This window comes from Megalops cyprinoides, chromosome 8, assembly GCF_013368585.1.
Source record: "Megalops cyprinoides isolate fMegCyp1 chromosome 8, fMegCyp1.pri, whole genome shotgun sequence".
In the NCBI taxonomy this organism is placed as follows: domain Eukaryota; kingdom Metazoa; phylum Chordata; class Actinopteri; order Elopiformes; family Megalopidae; genus Megalops; species Megalops cyprinoides.
In genome coordinates this window covers 22,132,762-22,146,450 of record NC_050590.1, presented here as the reverse complement: position 1 = coordinate 22,146,450, position 13,689 = coordinate 22,132,762, and the positions used below count along the sequence as shown (strand labels likewise).

The window sequence follows — 13,689 nt, the reverse complement described above, 5'->3', positions numbered from 1 at the left end:
CATGAAAACTGAAGTAGAGGACCGAAGATGGCGTTGACTTTGAGAAGCGCATTCTGTGAAGCTTTGCGAGCAGGCTGGAGAATAGGAGGGCACAAATTGCCATCCCCTCTGCAAACACGGATCGGTATGTTTTCCTTTGAAATGAAGACGAAAGACATGTGTAGAAAACAGGGCGTATTTTGTAATAAGATATGTTATGCTGCTACCGAGCTCTGCTTCCTTGTGAAATCAACACGTTTTCTGATAACACAGCGTTAGCAAGCGAACTTGATAGATCTACCTAACCGGTACAGTCAAGGTTCATAACATTTCTCCTGTCAAGGACAGTGGTCAGGGTCCTTCTTGTTAGTTATGAACAATTGAATGAACTCATAATTTAATAATTTCCTGCCCCGATATCAATGCTTAATTGCTAGCCAGCTAGATTTATACCACTGGTATGTCGCTTCTGGACATATGTAAACATTTTCAGTGAAAGATTATTGCAACAAACGGCCCAAATTATTAGACCAATGGTCTCTTTAATTAGCGCACAGTTTTTGTCTTTTTTTTTTTTTGCTTTGAATAGACAGCAACTGGAACCACAAGAGCAACGCTGAATATCTGCAGTTCAGGCCCATTTCATATAGTCGTCGAATACAATGCACTACACGAGATGGTATGAAAATTTTATCCAAAGAGAGGAAAGGTAAATTAACATAAAGGTTCTAAGGACAATAATACAAAACGGAATCAAGACGGTTTAACAGCCATGAACATTTTATGTTGATGCCACTGAAGAAGTCAGAACCTTGCAATACCCCCATTTAACACAAGGTAGGGCTGGCCGTTTACTTATTAGTTGAGCTGTTCCGTTGGACACTGTGGCAAACATTTCCGTGCATATTAAAAGTTTCATGAAACGGAACAGCAATTAATGCAATATATTTTTAGGTGTTTTTAAACAATTCATGAAGTGTGGTGATCTTTTGTTGAATTTTGCACCTGCGTGTCCATGTTTAGGGACTTTGTTTTGTTTCTGCCATACCTTGTAGCATTACCTTTAGGTTCTTTAACCAAGATACCTCAGGAACATTAAATCTTTTTTTTTTTTTTTTTTTTTTTGTAGTGGCCAATAAGATAGCAAACTCAGTAGTTAGAAATATAACTTGTTGGAGCCATATGTTGAAATTCAGTACAATACAGTAGTAAAAGATGGAAAATCTCATATATTCAGATATATTTCACATGCAGTTTTGTTTTACCTGCAGAATGTGCAGTTACTAGCATTACTTTGGAAAACAAACTGAACACTGGTAAAGGGGCTGCTACTTACTGTAATGGAAAGCTTTTTGACATGATTCGTTCTCATTTTATGGCTGGAGCAAAATGTAATAAATTAGAAAACACATTCAGGAAACTGTTGTTTATCACAGGCAATGTGTCATCCACTCACTGCCTGAAATATTGTCAAATATCTGCAGTGTATCTCAGGAGTGTGTACTGCTGCAGTGTTAAACACTTTTAAACTTAAGATTAAGAAACCTTAAGATTAAAAGATCACTGAAACATGTCTCAGTAACTGTTCCTCCATTTGTCAGTTCCACGGAATATGACGGAATTCCAATCACTGTGATTAGTTTGTTCACAGTATATAATAGTTGAACTGAATTATCAAACTAAGGGGTGTTTGGTGCAGGACTGATAACATCACATGCCATTTCACCTCTGGTATTTGCAGTATCATAGTATAACATTGTGTTGTATCATACTATACAAAACCGTAGATAGATAATCACAGTCCTAACATTTCATGATACAGCATGTCACTTACTTGCTAGCCAGCCTTTTATCAGTCCATTTACTTAGCAGGACTATTTCACAACTTCTTACAAGGCTCCTCTTGAGATGCATCAGGCTTGTCCATAAAAAATGTTGATCAGTGTGTGGATAGAGGTGATAGAGATGATCAAGTGGATAGAGATTGTAAATGCTGACACCTAAAGTCTGCTGTATACCTCCGAAATACACAACTATTGAATTTTAAAATGCTATTTTGTATTATTCAGGCACTATGCCATGCAAAATCCCTGTTGCTCAGTATTAACCCTTAAACCCCTTTTTAGGCGTTGTTTATGTAGCTACAGAGAAGAGATAAAGAACAGAAGCAATATGACATAATTGTTACTTGTGTGGATGTCATTTCTTTCTGTATGATTTTATGAAAGTATCTTTAATGACAGAAAGAATTATATTTCTTCTCGTTCAGGAAAAAGACCAATAACCCAAAATTTGTGCTATTTTCAGGTTGTCTGTTGCCAGCTGCCATACGTCATCAGAGTTCTCAGAGCATCAAGTATCCTCCAAGGTAATGTAATTCACCCTGTCTTGTATGGCGTTATTTATAGCACTAAGTTAACCCCACCAAATTAAATGTGATAGCATGTCATCCATTTCGTTCTTTAAAAATCTTGAAGCATCTCAGAATTTAGCATGAATACATTTCCCTCCACTTCAGTCTTAATGAATAACTTTCCTGCAGTTATTTTACACAGATGAAAGCTTTACTTAAAAAAAAACATTCATTACATAAGCAAAGCAATGTTTGTAGCTTACCCTGATGCAAAACACATGCTTACAGTCCTGAAAGAATTTTTAAAATGATTTTTTTCTGACTAGAATAGACATGTCAAGTACACTACTTAGACTGTTACTGGTACACCAGGGAAGTGGTGCACATGTTTGAAACACTGATCAATATATAACACATTGGCAGCAGCCTCCCCTTTAATATTATTGGTGCTATAACAATGGTGAAGATTAACATCTCATTTTTCAAAGAAATGGAGGAAGCTTGACAAATGTTTGCAGGGCATAGTATAGTTTGTGTGGATGACATTTTTTCTTTCTGGTGCAAGTTTTATAAAACAGCTGTCATTTGTATAGTCAGTATAACCAAGTGTCAATTAAGCAATTTGCATGAGGTGTAATTGCATTCTGTTTGTCAGCGGTGGAAAGAAATGCCTTCATCACAAATTGCACGGTACAAACAACTAGCCTAACCTAAAAGTTTAAATGTCTGTGTATTAATATTTGCTGTTTATTTTTTACACAGAGATGAAACAATATAAAGAGTTGATGTGAAGAATCACTGCCACTAAAGAAAATTATTTTTGTTTTCCTTTGTTTTGTGAACAGTTGCATTTTGTAGTTTGTTTATTCTCTTTTAAGTAATATGCACTTCATTTGCAAATCATTGGTGTGACCATCAAAGTTAACACTGAATAGCCTACTATGCAATGCAAGTACAGTATGCAGTTATATGTAAAAAGTGTCATCCATTCCAGTACGTACTGTATCATGGCACAGTAAATTAGAGTGAACGAGGGTGAGCCATTTTCCCCATTCTTAATTGTATCTTATTTTTTGCCTAAAGCTATGTCCCAGAAACATCTCTGTCCAGACGTCCCTGGCCAGAACTGTCAATCATTGACCCCATGGAAGAGAAGAAGCAACATCGAGGTTGTGAGGTTTTTGTGTCTCTGTTGTAATGTTGAGACTGATGATTAAAGAATTTATTTCTGAGAGACATTTACAAATTGCATAAAGTGATATAAAAATGTATTTTTACATACTGAAAGCAACAGACTTCCCTTCACAAAATCAGTGGATTTAATGCCATGTCATAAAATCTTTGTAAGGCATTTACTTTGTCAGGCATTTTTTGGTGCTTGTTAATATGCAGTCAGAAATGTATCATAATGTACACCTTTGCAATGTTCACCTTCCAGAAGTACAGACAACTTCATCATCATGAAAGTCACAATTTTCTGCTTTCTAGTCTGGTATACTGAATGACTGTACAGATGTACTGTACTTGCCATTGCAGACTTGCAATGTCAGTGCTTTTTAAGTGTTTTACATGTGTTTATTTCATTGTTCTTTCTTTTCAGAGGTTGTACAGAAAGTAAATAACATTCTTGCATCGGAGGAGTATGGAAGGCTGTATGCAGTGGTGCATTTTGCAAGTCGGCAGTGGAAAGTGACAAATGAAGACTTGATTCTCATTGAAAACCACATAGATGCTGAGTGTGGCGACCGAGTAAGACTTGAAAAGGTTTGTTTCTTTTTTGTAAACACATAAAAAGTGTTCAACATTGATCATAGTTGTTGCATAAACAAGCATAAAACAAAAATAATTTAAATAATGGTCATAACATTTCCTGAAGTTCTGTCCATTTCTGTAAAATGATGGTGGGTTTCTGAGTATTTTCTCTGCTTGATTTCGGAGAAATAATAATGCAGGTAATAGGTATAAATAAGTAAGAGGTATAAAATACAACAAATAGAAAGAAGTTTGTGCAATTATGCATTGAGTTATCGTGCAAGTTATCGTGCATGTGCTATGATCATATACATAGTATAAAATGAATTATGAAGCAAGAATAAATAAGGGTAAGGTTATTGCTATTATACAGTATGAAGTGCAGTAGAAAACAGTTATTGTTGTACAATATGCAAAACAATGATAACTGTATAGTGCAAATCCTGACCAGATGGCTAGAGAACAGTTATTGTCCCATGTGCAACGATTATGTGGGGGGGGACAGCACAGGGCATCAGGTGCCAGTCAATCCCATGTTGCAGCAGAGGGGGGAGGAGTTGTATAGTTTAACAATAAACTTACTTCAAATTTATAGGTATTGATGGTTGGTGGAGAGGATTTCACTCTAATTGGACGGCCTCTTCTCAGGTGTGTTCATTTTATTTGTAAAAATACTACTGCTCTCTTAAGCATTGAAATAATTCAGAATTAGTTTTTAGTTTTTTTTCTTCACTAAAAGAAAACTTTATGAAATACTATAGCTCTAACTTGAAGTGTCTGACTGTCTTTGGGCATATTAATCTGTAGAGTTGTAACTATACTAATGAAATTTTGATTGGAATCATGTTTACTGAATCATTTAAAGGATACATTTGTTTTCCTTACATCTGAATGCTTATTTTATATTCTTATATGTTCATGTAATTGTCCTCCCAAAAGATTGTATTCTTGAAAATTTGTCTGCAACACAAACCTGTCACTTTGGTTATCGAAGTGGTTATCTTTGGTTGAAATTTCTGTACATCACTGCATTTTTTCTTTTACATCTAGCCGAGATTTGGTCAAAGTAGAGGCCACTGTTATAGAGAAGACAGAATCCTGGCCCATGGTGCACATGCGTTTTTGGAGAAGGCACAGATATCAAAGGAAAAGAAGTATGGATGTTTTTGTTATTTGTCTTCCTCGAGCCTCTAACAAATTCTGTGTTATGATTGAGTGGAGGAAGGTTCTTTATAAATGTGTGAAAGGTTATAAGTCCTTACTGTATAAACATAGAAATGGGCACACGTAGGACAGTTTTTATTATTACATTTCATACAGCCTCAATGTCAAGTATTTTTTTAATCCTGTTAATCAATATTTTATCAAGGTTATATTTTAGCGGAGACATTGCATGCTTTCCTTTTGAAAAGCTCCCAAACTCCACAGTGAATGCCCTGAATTCCCCTGTCCATAAATGCTCATTATCATCTATCTAAATATAGTTTGATGTTGTTTATTTGAAGTAAACAGTAAGGTTGGCTTAACTCAGAAAGCGGAAATAGCTCCCATTCCTCATATGATGCTACTGAAAACTTTCACTTTACAAGGCCACATTAGAAAGCTAAAATTACACTATGTATGCAGTGGTTTTACAATAGTATGCAGCAATCCAATTTAATAAACACAGTCATCCAAGGAGGACCACAAAACTGAATGGGAGATCAGTAGACTTTTCTCTTTTTCATGTTAGGTTAAAAATCCCTTGCCTTCAGAATTTTGGTAATGAAAGCTTTTAAATAATAGATTATGTATTCTATCATAATTTCAGTTTTGTGTTTCTGTGAAACTAATTTTCTTCTCTTTCTATTGGCAGTCATTATTCAGCCTCAGACAGTGCTTCGGATCAACACAGTTGAAGTGGCACCAAACTTGTGTTAACTGTATTTTCCACTTTATAATATTATTTGGCATATGTCTATGTATTGCTGAGGACTGTTTAAGGTACTGTAATTAAAAATTTCAGACACTGTTGTCTGCCTTCAATGGTCTTTTCAAGTAAACTTAAGATTATATTAGTGTGAAATTATTGGCATGCATTCCCCAGAGTTCAATGTTTTAAATCAGTGTTAAAAAATAAAGGATGGGGACTTTGAGTGTTTGTATGTAGAATGTTTTTTAGTCATGTCCAGCAGAGCAACACACCTGAATCATGTGTATATTATTGTGATCGTCTTGATAAGACTGAATATTATTAGAAGTGGTTTTCAGTAGTTTAGATTCACAGTGTTGTCGTTAGTCTACAGATCAAGTAAGAAAATAAGAAAACAGGGCTGTTTCTTGATGTTTAACGATTAAAGTCATTCAGCGATGTATATTACACCGGAACAAACTGTCAATACGAACCATACTCTGAACTGTCAGAATACTGTGAAAAAGAGACTTCCTTTCTGAATTCATCACTGTATGGGCTTATGGTTCCAAGTGATTAATGAATTATCTTGCATCTCTATAGTGGGAACGTGAGCTAATACGCTTTGGGCGGTATTATGACCAGTGAAAGCCTTATGTCATCGAAGACAACTGAAAATCAGTGTCCTTGCCAACTCTATGAAGTCATTTTTACAACACACGCGATGCTACCTGTATAGCTAAGGTTTTCACTGACGTAACTTAATCACTATTTTTCTGCTTTGAGAACATATGTATTGTTGTCCAAGTAGTTTATTGTAACGTTGCACTTACTTTGGGAATCGCATCTGAATTTTCAGTGTCCAACATAATGAAATATTTCAACAATAAGCACGTTTTAAGTAAGTAATAGCAATACAATCTAAATTCTAATGTCTAAAAGAGACCTTCATTAGAACTCAAGACTTGCCCTTATCTTTGAAATCAGCCTGGACAAACACACCAAAGTGTTGTGTACATAAGGTGTATGTTTTTTTTTTTAAATTTCTATCTATTTTCAAGACGAGTTCATCGTGCACTGTGAAGACAGGTTTGTTTTCGCGCAAACGTCCACATGCACAGAGGACTGCTGTGGACGCAAATTACTGGAGGAGGGACAGAAGTGCATCAACTGTAGCGAGTGTTGTCTGCGAAACAACGCCAGCGACGTTAGTCTTTTCCGTCAGGTTGAGACTTCTTTAAGCTGTCCTGCTCATTTGTCATGAGAAAATCTCAGCCATGAGGGTAACAATTATGTACATGTATTAAGAGTTTTAAACACCGAGGGCGGTTTTGCAGTTAGAAGTCTGAAGAAATCAAGATGACTACGAATTTCGCGTTGCCAAAACCTTTGCGAAGAACCGGGAGCCTGCCTTCTTCCAGAACGGTCCGGATTGTGATTTTGGGGCAAGCGGCCGTTGGAAAAACAGGTAGACTGAATAAAGGGTGTACAAATGGTCTGCGTAAAGTTTAAAATTCAAAATTTGGCCAATTAAAATGCGGGCAAAGCCGAAACTGCTTTGTGTACTCTCGCAGACTGTCCAAATACCTTTATATGCGAATTATGGATTTATATATTTAATGTGTTTAAGGTTTCTAGATTGCTGCATTATATGCATTCAGTTTTATACTAATACACATTTCAGACTCACAAGCCACATATTACGACAACCACAGACTTCCTAAAATTTAATTTCGCCGAATTTATTGAGCAATTACTATTGCAGCAATGACAGTGCGATTCATCACGAAGAGATTCATTGGAGAGTACGACCCGACCCTCGGTAGGTGTTGGGGATGTGCTCGGGGGATTTTCTTTCTGTATTACATTTCAGAAGTTATTAGCCTATTAAATTGATTAAAGTTTTTAGTAAACGACGCTTGTCATTGAAAGCGCTGGAACGCGGTAAGTGTAATCGTTATCTCTTTCGCTGAAGTCAAAATAAGTTACATTTTAATACAGATGCATATTTAAAATATAGGGTTTGCGCAAATCCAATAATGTTTCTTATCCATTTGCAGAAACCATTTACAGGCATGAAATGTCTATAGGTGGAGAGGTGGTTCACTTTGAAATTCTGGATACAGCTGGACAGGTGGGTACAAATGTAAGGAGGTTAATGAACCTCAAACTTGAAAGCTGGAAGCACAATAATCTCTTGAAATGTTAGTCCCTGTGTAACCCCAGATAAAATGCATAGCAGCTTTTGAATACTGAATTGGTCATCATCCGTCTTTTTCTGAGCACACATTCAGACAGTTTGCATCATGGTGATGAAGGTCTACCTGGCTGTGTGCTTTGATGCTTGGATGGAGCTCCACCTCATATTTCACAGTAGCTGTGACTTTCAAGTCATTAATGAACAGCGGTAGCTCTTCAAGCATGCTAGTGCTCGTCCTGCCACAATTCTGTACAGATAGGACGCGGCTGTAAGTATACTGGATACAGTTTTTACGGGCAAAAGGAAGTCCCTATGAATTAAAATGAAGGCACTGCATGCAATAAGTGTGGGTATTCTGGTCATGTTTCTGCGGGTTAAATAAATGGTCTTCAAGAGACAGCTGATTCATTAAGCATTCTTGACCTGTCAACGTCCATTACAGTGATGTGAACATCAAGGTCATCATGCTTAATATGAGTTAAACAAACGTTGTAAGGGCACACATAGGCTAAATAATAAATTCTCAGACATGCCTGACAGATCTTAATAGATCATGTTTCTGTATAATCCCTTTCTAATGATTAAATTTGAAACCATTGTGAAATAGGTAGTATCTTCTTTTCCAGTTTTGGTTTTACCACTCTAGATTAAGTTAATTATAAAGTATTTTAGAGTGTATGGCAGCAGACAGCTGAGTTTGTAGTCTGTTTTTTCCATTACCAAGACTCATAACATTTTTCCATTTCAACATGGACAAATGCTATGAGTTGCAGGCATCACTGCTCTGACTGACTTCTCCATTAGGAAGGCAGCAATAGACACAATACAAAAATACGTATTTTAAGACCATTTGGAGGCACTTCCTCTGTGAATAAAAACTGTCATAACTGTAGCATTTCACATCTTGCAGTGAATTTACATCCAAAGTAGAAGACTTGAAATGAATCATACTATCCCCAGATGACTGAAATAATGAAGTGATTTTAGCTCCAAAACATTGCTCTAAATGCAGCTGTGCATGTTTCTTCATGTCCCTGGTAATCTAAAAATGAGGAGCTTGGTATTTGCTAGACCTGTTTTTGAAATCTTAACTGATGCTTGAAAATAAAACATGAAAGGTTATGTAATTGTCAAGAGAAATTTAAACTTGGGCATAAAACACTTTTTAAAATACTAATCTTTCTGATGGCAAATCATTTGAATAGAATTGATTGTATGTAAATATCTTGGTGGTAGTTACAAGAACAGATTGAAAACTGAAAGTTGAAAACTGAAGCTGAAAACTGAAAGACAGAGCTTCATGTTTACAACTAATTACAGCTATATGGTTTTGTAATATATACAGAGAAATAAATCCAGCATTTCATTGTATATTATTTGATGAATGTTCTACTGCAGTAGTAAATAGTATGTAGGCATGAATGCAGTATAGATTCCATATCCATTTCCATTCCAGTCTGTGAATATCTTACATCACTAAGACTGCATGCATCATCTCACATCAGTTACCAGCCAGGCCTGTTTCTCCTGTCAGTGTGAGGTTAGTCAACTCAGGTGTATTATCCATGCTTGGGTGAAAAAATTGTTTGTGCCTTTGAAAACACAGAGTTTATTGTTTTAAGGTTTTCTCCCAAGACTACTGCTATTATTAAAACATAACTTGTTCAACAGGGGCTTAGTTAGTAATAAAACAGAATTATTCAATCTCATTCAATCTCATTGTGATGTATTGTTTTCTGCATGGTAGCATTAAAATGTTTGAACTGAAAAGATACCAGTATGGCCACTGAGTACATCAAGCGTCACTAGAGTACTTATACAGCACTCACTATAGGTGTTGCCTGGCACTTGAATGTATAGTAGCAGTATAATCCACCGGCAAATTATTACAGTATGTTTCTTAACTTTACTGTAGAACAAACTAACTTGCTGTGCTTGCTGGGAAGAGGTAGAGGCCATGTTGAGGAGATGACTTTTTCAACTGAAATCCTATTAAGTAATGAGATCCCATAAAATATAATGCATTTATTTTTCCAAGACAGCCACATAAACAGAACAATGCTTTTAGGACACATATTCGTAACATAAAAATACTAATTTGTTGCAAAGAGTACAGAGTTAAGTATTCACTCGCTTCTCAATATCTAGAGTGAGGCAATATCACATGCTCACACTTCTAGTAGAAATTGGGAAACCAAGGAGCGAGTTACCTGCTGCTGAGATGACAAATAAAGTTTAAGGTAAGGAACAGTATGAAAATGGAGGGAACCATGAAAAAATGTTAAAAGGTTCTGGGCAGGTGTGGACTCATAACATTGTTTTGTGAAACTGTGAAACACACTAGATACTTTGGTGAAGAAAATAAACTAGCTATATTATAAAATGGACCAACTACATTATTTTATTAATGATTTGTGGATGATATACGGTATGACAGTTATTAATGTTACAACGCTACAAAGCATGAAGAAGAGGTTTAAATTTGTCTGCAAGTATGTCACATAGCAATTTATATGACTGTGATTATTTAACAAGAAATTTCTATATCTCGTACATGGGGTGCTTTACTAATCTGTGCAGCCCACTTGTTCTGTTCTGATGTTTAAATTGACTGTAATGCATTTGCTGTCACTTTTTAGTATAACAGCAGTTTAAAAGAAATGCAGGTTGTATGAAAACATATTCTACCAGCTCTAGTTTAATGGAATAAAAATACAGCTCAGTCACACGGTCACAGCTAGCACACCTAGTTAAATTGAGTGTGACAATTTGATGTCATCGCACTTGGCAAAAATGGCAATAGTACTGACTGCAGCTTTGGTCCTGTTAGTGCTAGGGCTTTGAGCAGTCTAGCAGGATGATGGGTATTGGTCAAAAAGGGCATTGTTGTGATTATTTGGGGCACAGTATAATTTGGCACAACACAGTAGGGATTTTGTAATTTTGTTTATGCCACCTTTAAGCTGGCAGAAAGCCTGGTGCAGTGACTATCCCAGCAATATGACTAATCAAAAATAATGGTAAACCATGAGAGATATGAGGAAAAACAACTTCTAGTGAACATTAACAGTGTTTTTAAGTAGGAGTTATAGAAATCTACATGGAATCCATCTCCAGACAATCATTTCAAAACAGAAAGAACAATAAAGATTACCTGTTCTGTATGACTTGGCAATATCGTATAATTATAATATGGTAACAATGTCCTCTTTAAGAGCAGCAGTTATCAATCTAGCAAATATGATGGATAAATCAAATACTAAAATACTGACAGTCAGGAACAATATTAATATTGTTCAGGCAGATCCACCTTACAACCACAAGAGAGGTAAAAAAAATCAGTTGACAAACAACTAAGTAAGAATGGTTTGACTTTTGAAATGGTAAAAGAGCAGTTGTTCAACATGTTTCATTTTGATTATAAATGGAATCTTGTTGCTAAAATGCTATTACAACATGGTGCTGTGGTAAATCTACCTTTATATGTTTTTATTGCTCATTTCAGTTCAATAACCTGTGCAATCCTGTTGGGGCACGGGGGATAGCAAATGCATTCAGTGACTGTCTTTCACACTACAAGCCCCACAATGCACCACAATGATGCTGACTGGAGGATAGGCACACCTCCACTAATGTCATCTGAGTGGCTCATAGATACCTGACCAAACACAGGGTGCCTGAGAGTGGTGAAATGAGGAAACCCTCCTGACAAACCTACACCTGCCCCAGTGGAGCAAAGCCGGTCTGGTACACCACTGCAGGCTCCCTGCCATTGTTGGCTGTTGACATGGTTGGGCTCAAACCAGGCTGTAGGACTTGGAGCTAGTGCATTAACTGACTGAGCCACTTGGGAGCCCCCAGATAGATTCTGAAGGTAATGTGGCTATGTGCTTATTGGCTTAATGGTCACAACATCCTCTCACCTAGAGCCCACTTGCTGCTTGTCCTATCTGACACTGTAAAAATACCACAGATGTGTTGGGCACACTTCTTTCAGCTTGGACTTGGCAATGGCATATTGTTAGAGGCCTCTGTTTTCACCTTTACAATCAGGTCCTAAGACTTCAAAAATGCTAATGGTCATCCACAACACATAAAAACTATGCCATTGTATGAACAAATTGCTGTTTTACTATTTTATGTGAATTTGAAAAACATTTCAATTTCAATAGGAGGAAGATGCCTTGCTCATTGAGGAGAAGATTAAGTGGGGTGACGGTTTTGTCATCGTCTACTCCGTGACAGACAGGTGCAGCTTTGACGAGGTCATGCGACTGTGTTTCCTTATCAACCACATCCACTCTGGCCCCCGCAAGAGCAGTGCTGAGCCTCCACCCATTGTCATTGTGGCCAACAAGAAGGACCTGGAGTTTGACCGGATGGTGACCACAGAGGATGGTGAGAACCTGTCCAAAGGCCTCAAGCTGCCTTTCTATGAAATCTCCACCAGGGACAGCTGTGAGGAGACAGCGGCTGTTTTCCATGCGCTCTATGGGGACATGGTTCAGCTGCTCAACTCCTCTCCCACTTCCTTCAGGAGGCGGGCTGTCTCCAAGCTGATGGAGAAAATCCCCCGGATCCACTCCAGCTCCACACTGGGAACCTCTGGCCGAAGCTTCAGCTTCAGTTCCTTTAAAGACTTTCTACAGGACTGAGGATTGACTTTTCATCATTACATACCTCCCTCAACAACCCCACCCCCACCGCCCCACCCCCAGAACTAAGGCCTGTTCTAACCTTGGACATCCCGAGAATAATGAAATAAAACTTTCAGCTGAATCCATACTTAGTTTTACATGAAACTCTCTAACTTGTCTTGTCTTTCTACATCAGTGATTGGGAAACAATTGACTTTTTTAGTCCCACTGTTGTTGTGGGTAGCCACCATACTGGACAGATCCGAGAGATGAGGGAAAGAGTAATCTTACCATCATTTATATATCTGTATGTGTATATGTGTGTGAGAGAGCATTTTTCTTATGTTCAACAGAACAGAAATAAAGGTAGTAAGAACTTTTTTGTTTCGAAATGTGTCATTATATTTTGATGACTATCTTTCTGATCTCTATGTATTACTGTGAATACATCTTGCATTTCTTTACCCTTCAGTGTATCAGCTGAGCCACATCTACAGAGTGTGAATATAAATTATGAAGGCCTCAGTAGTTTTTAATCAAAAAGCTGAAATAAAACAATTACTTGCAGAAGCAAGTGGATGTTACTGTTTTAGTAATGTGACGCACATAATGCGCACGGTTGATTTAAGCAATCAGCATAGCTTTAAGTCAATAAGTATATGGGGAAGGGTTATGTTAAAGGGCACTTTGAAATAGAAGGACCCTGTTGGGGATCTCACAGGGACAATTTATTGTTATTTGAAACCTGATACTCCACCACACAATTAGATGCACTTGCAATAGAACAGGCTTTGTGTAAAATTGCTTTGATGTCAGGGGTATGATCCCCAATATGTTCTCTGCAGACTAAGGTACCTGTAACTTGTGGAGAGATGGG

At 37.1% G+C, this 13,689-nt stretch overlaps 2 protein-coding genes across 2 annotated transcripts; both read left to right on the top strand.

Moving 5' to 3' along the window:
• The first annotated feature begins 9 nt into the window (after nucleotides 1–9).
• mrpl21 (mitochondrial ribosomal protein L21) lies at nucleotides 10–6,149 on the top strand. Its single transcript, XM_036535647.1, has 7 exons — nucleotides 10–124; nucleotides 2,287–2,347; nucleotides 3,416–3,501; nucleotides 3,933–4,096; nucleotides 4,680–4,732; nucleotides 5,135–5,238; nucleotides 5,940–6,149. Exons 1-7 carry the CDS (start codon nucleotides 28–30, stop codon nucleotides 6,002–6,004), a joined length of 630 nt encoding a protein of 209 aa, XP_036391540.1. The 5' UTR covers nucleotides 10–27; the 3' UTR covers nucleotides 6,005–6,149.
• Nucleotides 6,150–7,179: 1,030 nt separating this feature from the next.
• Nucleotides 7,180–13,138, top strand: LOC118782401 (ras-related and estrogen-regulated growth inhibitor-like). Its single transcript, XM_036535744.1, has 4 exons — nucleotides 7,180–7,443; nucleotides 7,741–7,797; nucleotides 8,036–8,109; nucleotides 12,348–13,138. The coding sequence occupies exons 1-4, from the start codon at nucleotides 7,335–7,337 to the stop codon at nucleotides 12,828–12,830; spliced, it is 723 nt and encodes a 240-aa protein (XP_036391637.1). The 5' UTR covers nucleotides 7,180–7,334; the 3' UTR covers nucleotides 12,831–13,138.
• Nucleotides 13,139–13,689: the final 551 nt, after the last annotated feature.

Bases quoted from the DNA above. Each gene is read 5' to 3' on its own strand.
- LOC118782401 (XM_036535744.1), top strand. From the start codon at position 7,335: ATGACTACGAATTTCGCGTTGCCAAAACCTTTGCGAAGAACCGGGAGC. The intron at 7,798-8,035 runs GTAGGTGTTGGG...ATCCATTTGCAG, and splicing joins AGAGTACGACCCGACCCTCG to AAACCATTTACAGGCATGAA. The intron at 8,110-12,347 runs GTGGGTACAAAT...CAATTTCAATAG, and splicing joins TTCTGGATACAGCTGGACAG to GAGGAAGATGCCTTGCTCAT.
- mrpl21 (XM_036535647.1), top strand. From the start codon at position 28: ATGGCGTTGACTTTGAGAAGCGCATTCTGTGAAGCTTTGCGAGCAGGC. The intron at 3,502-3,932 runs GTTGTGAGGTTT...CTTTCTTTTCAG, and splicing joins AGAGAAGAAGCAACATCGAG to AGGTTGTACAGAAAGTAAAT. The intron at 4,733-5,134 runs GTGTGTTCATTT...TTTTACATCTAG, and splicing joins ATTGGACGGCCTCTTCTCAG to CCGAGATTTGGTCAAAGTAG.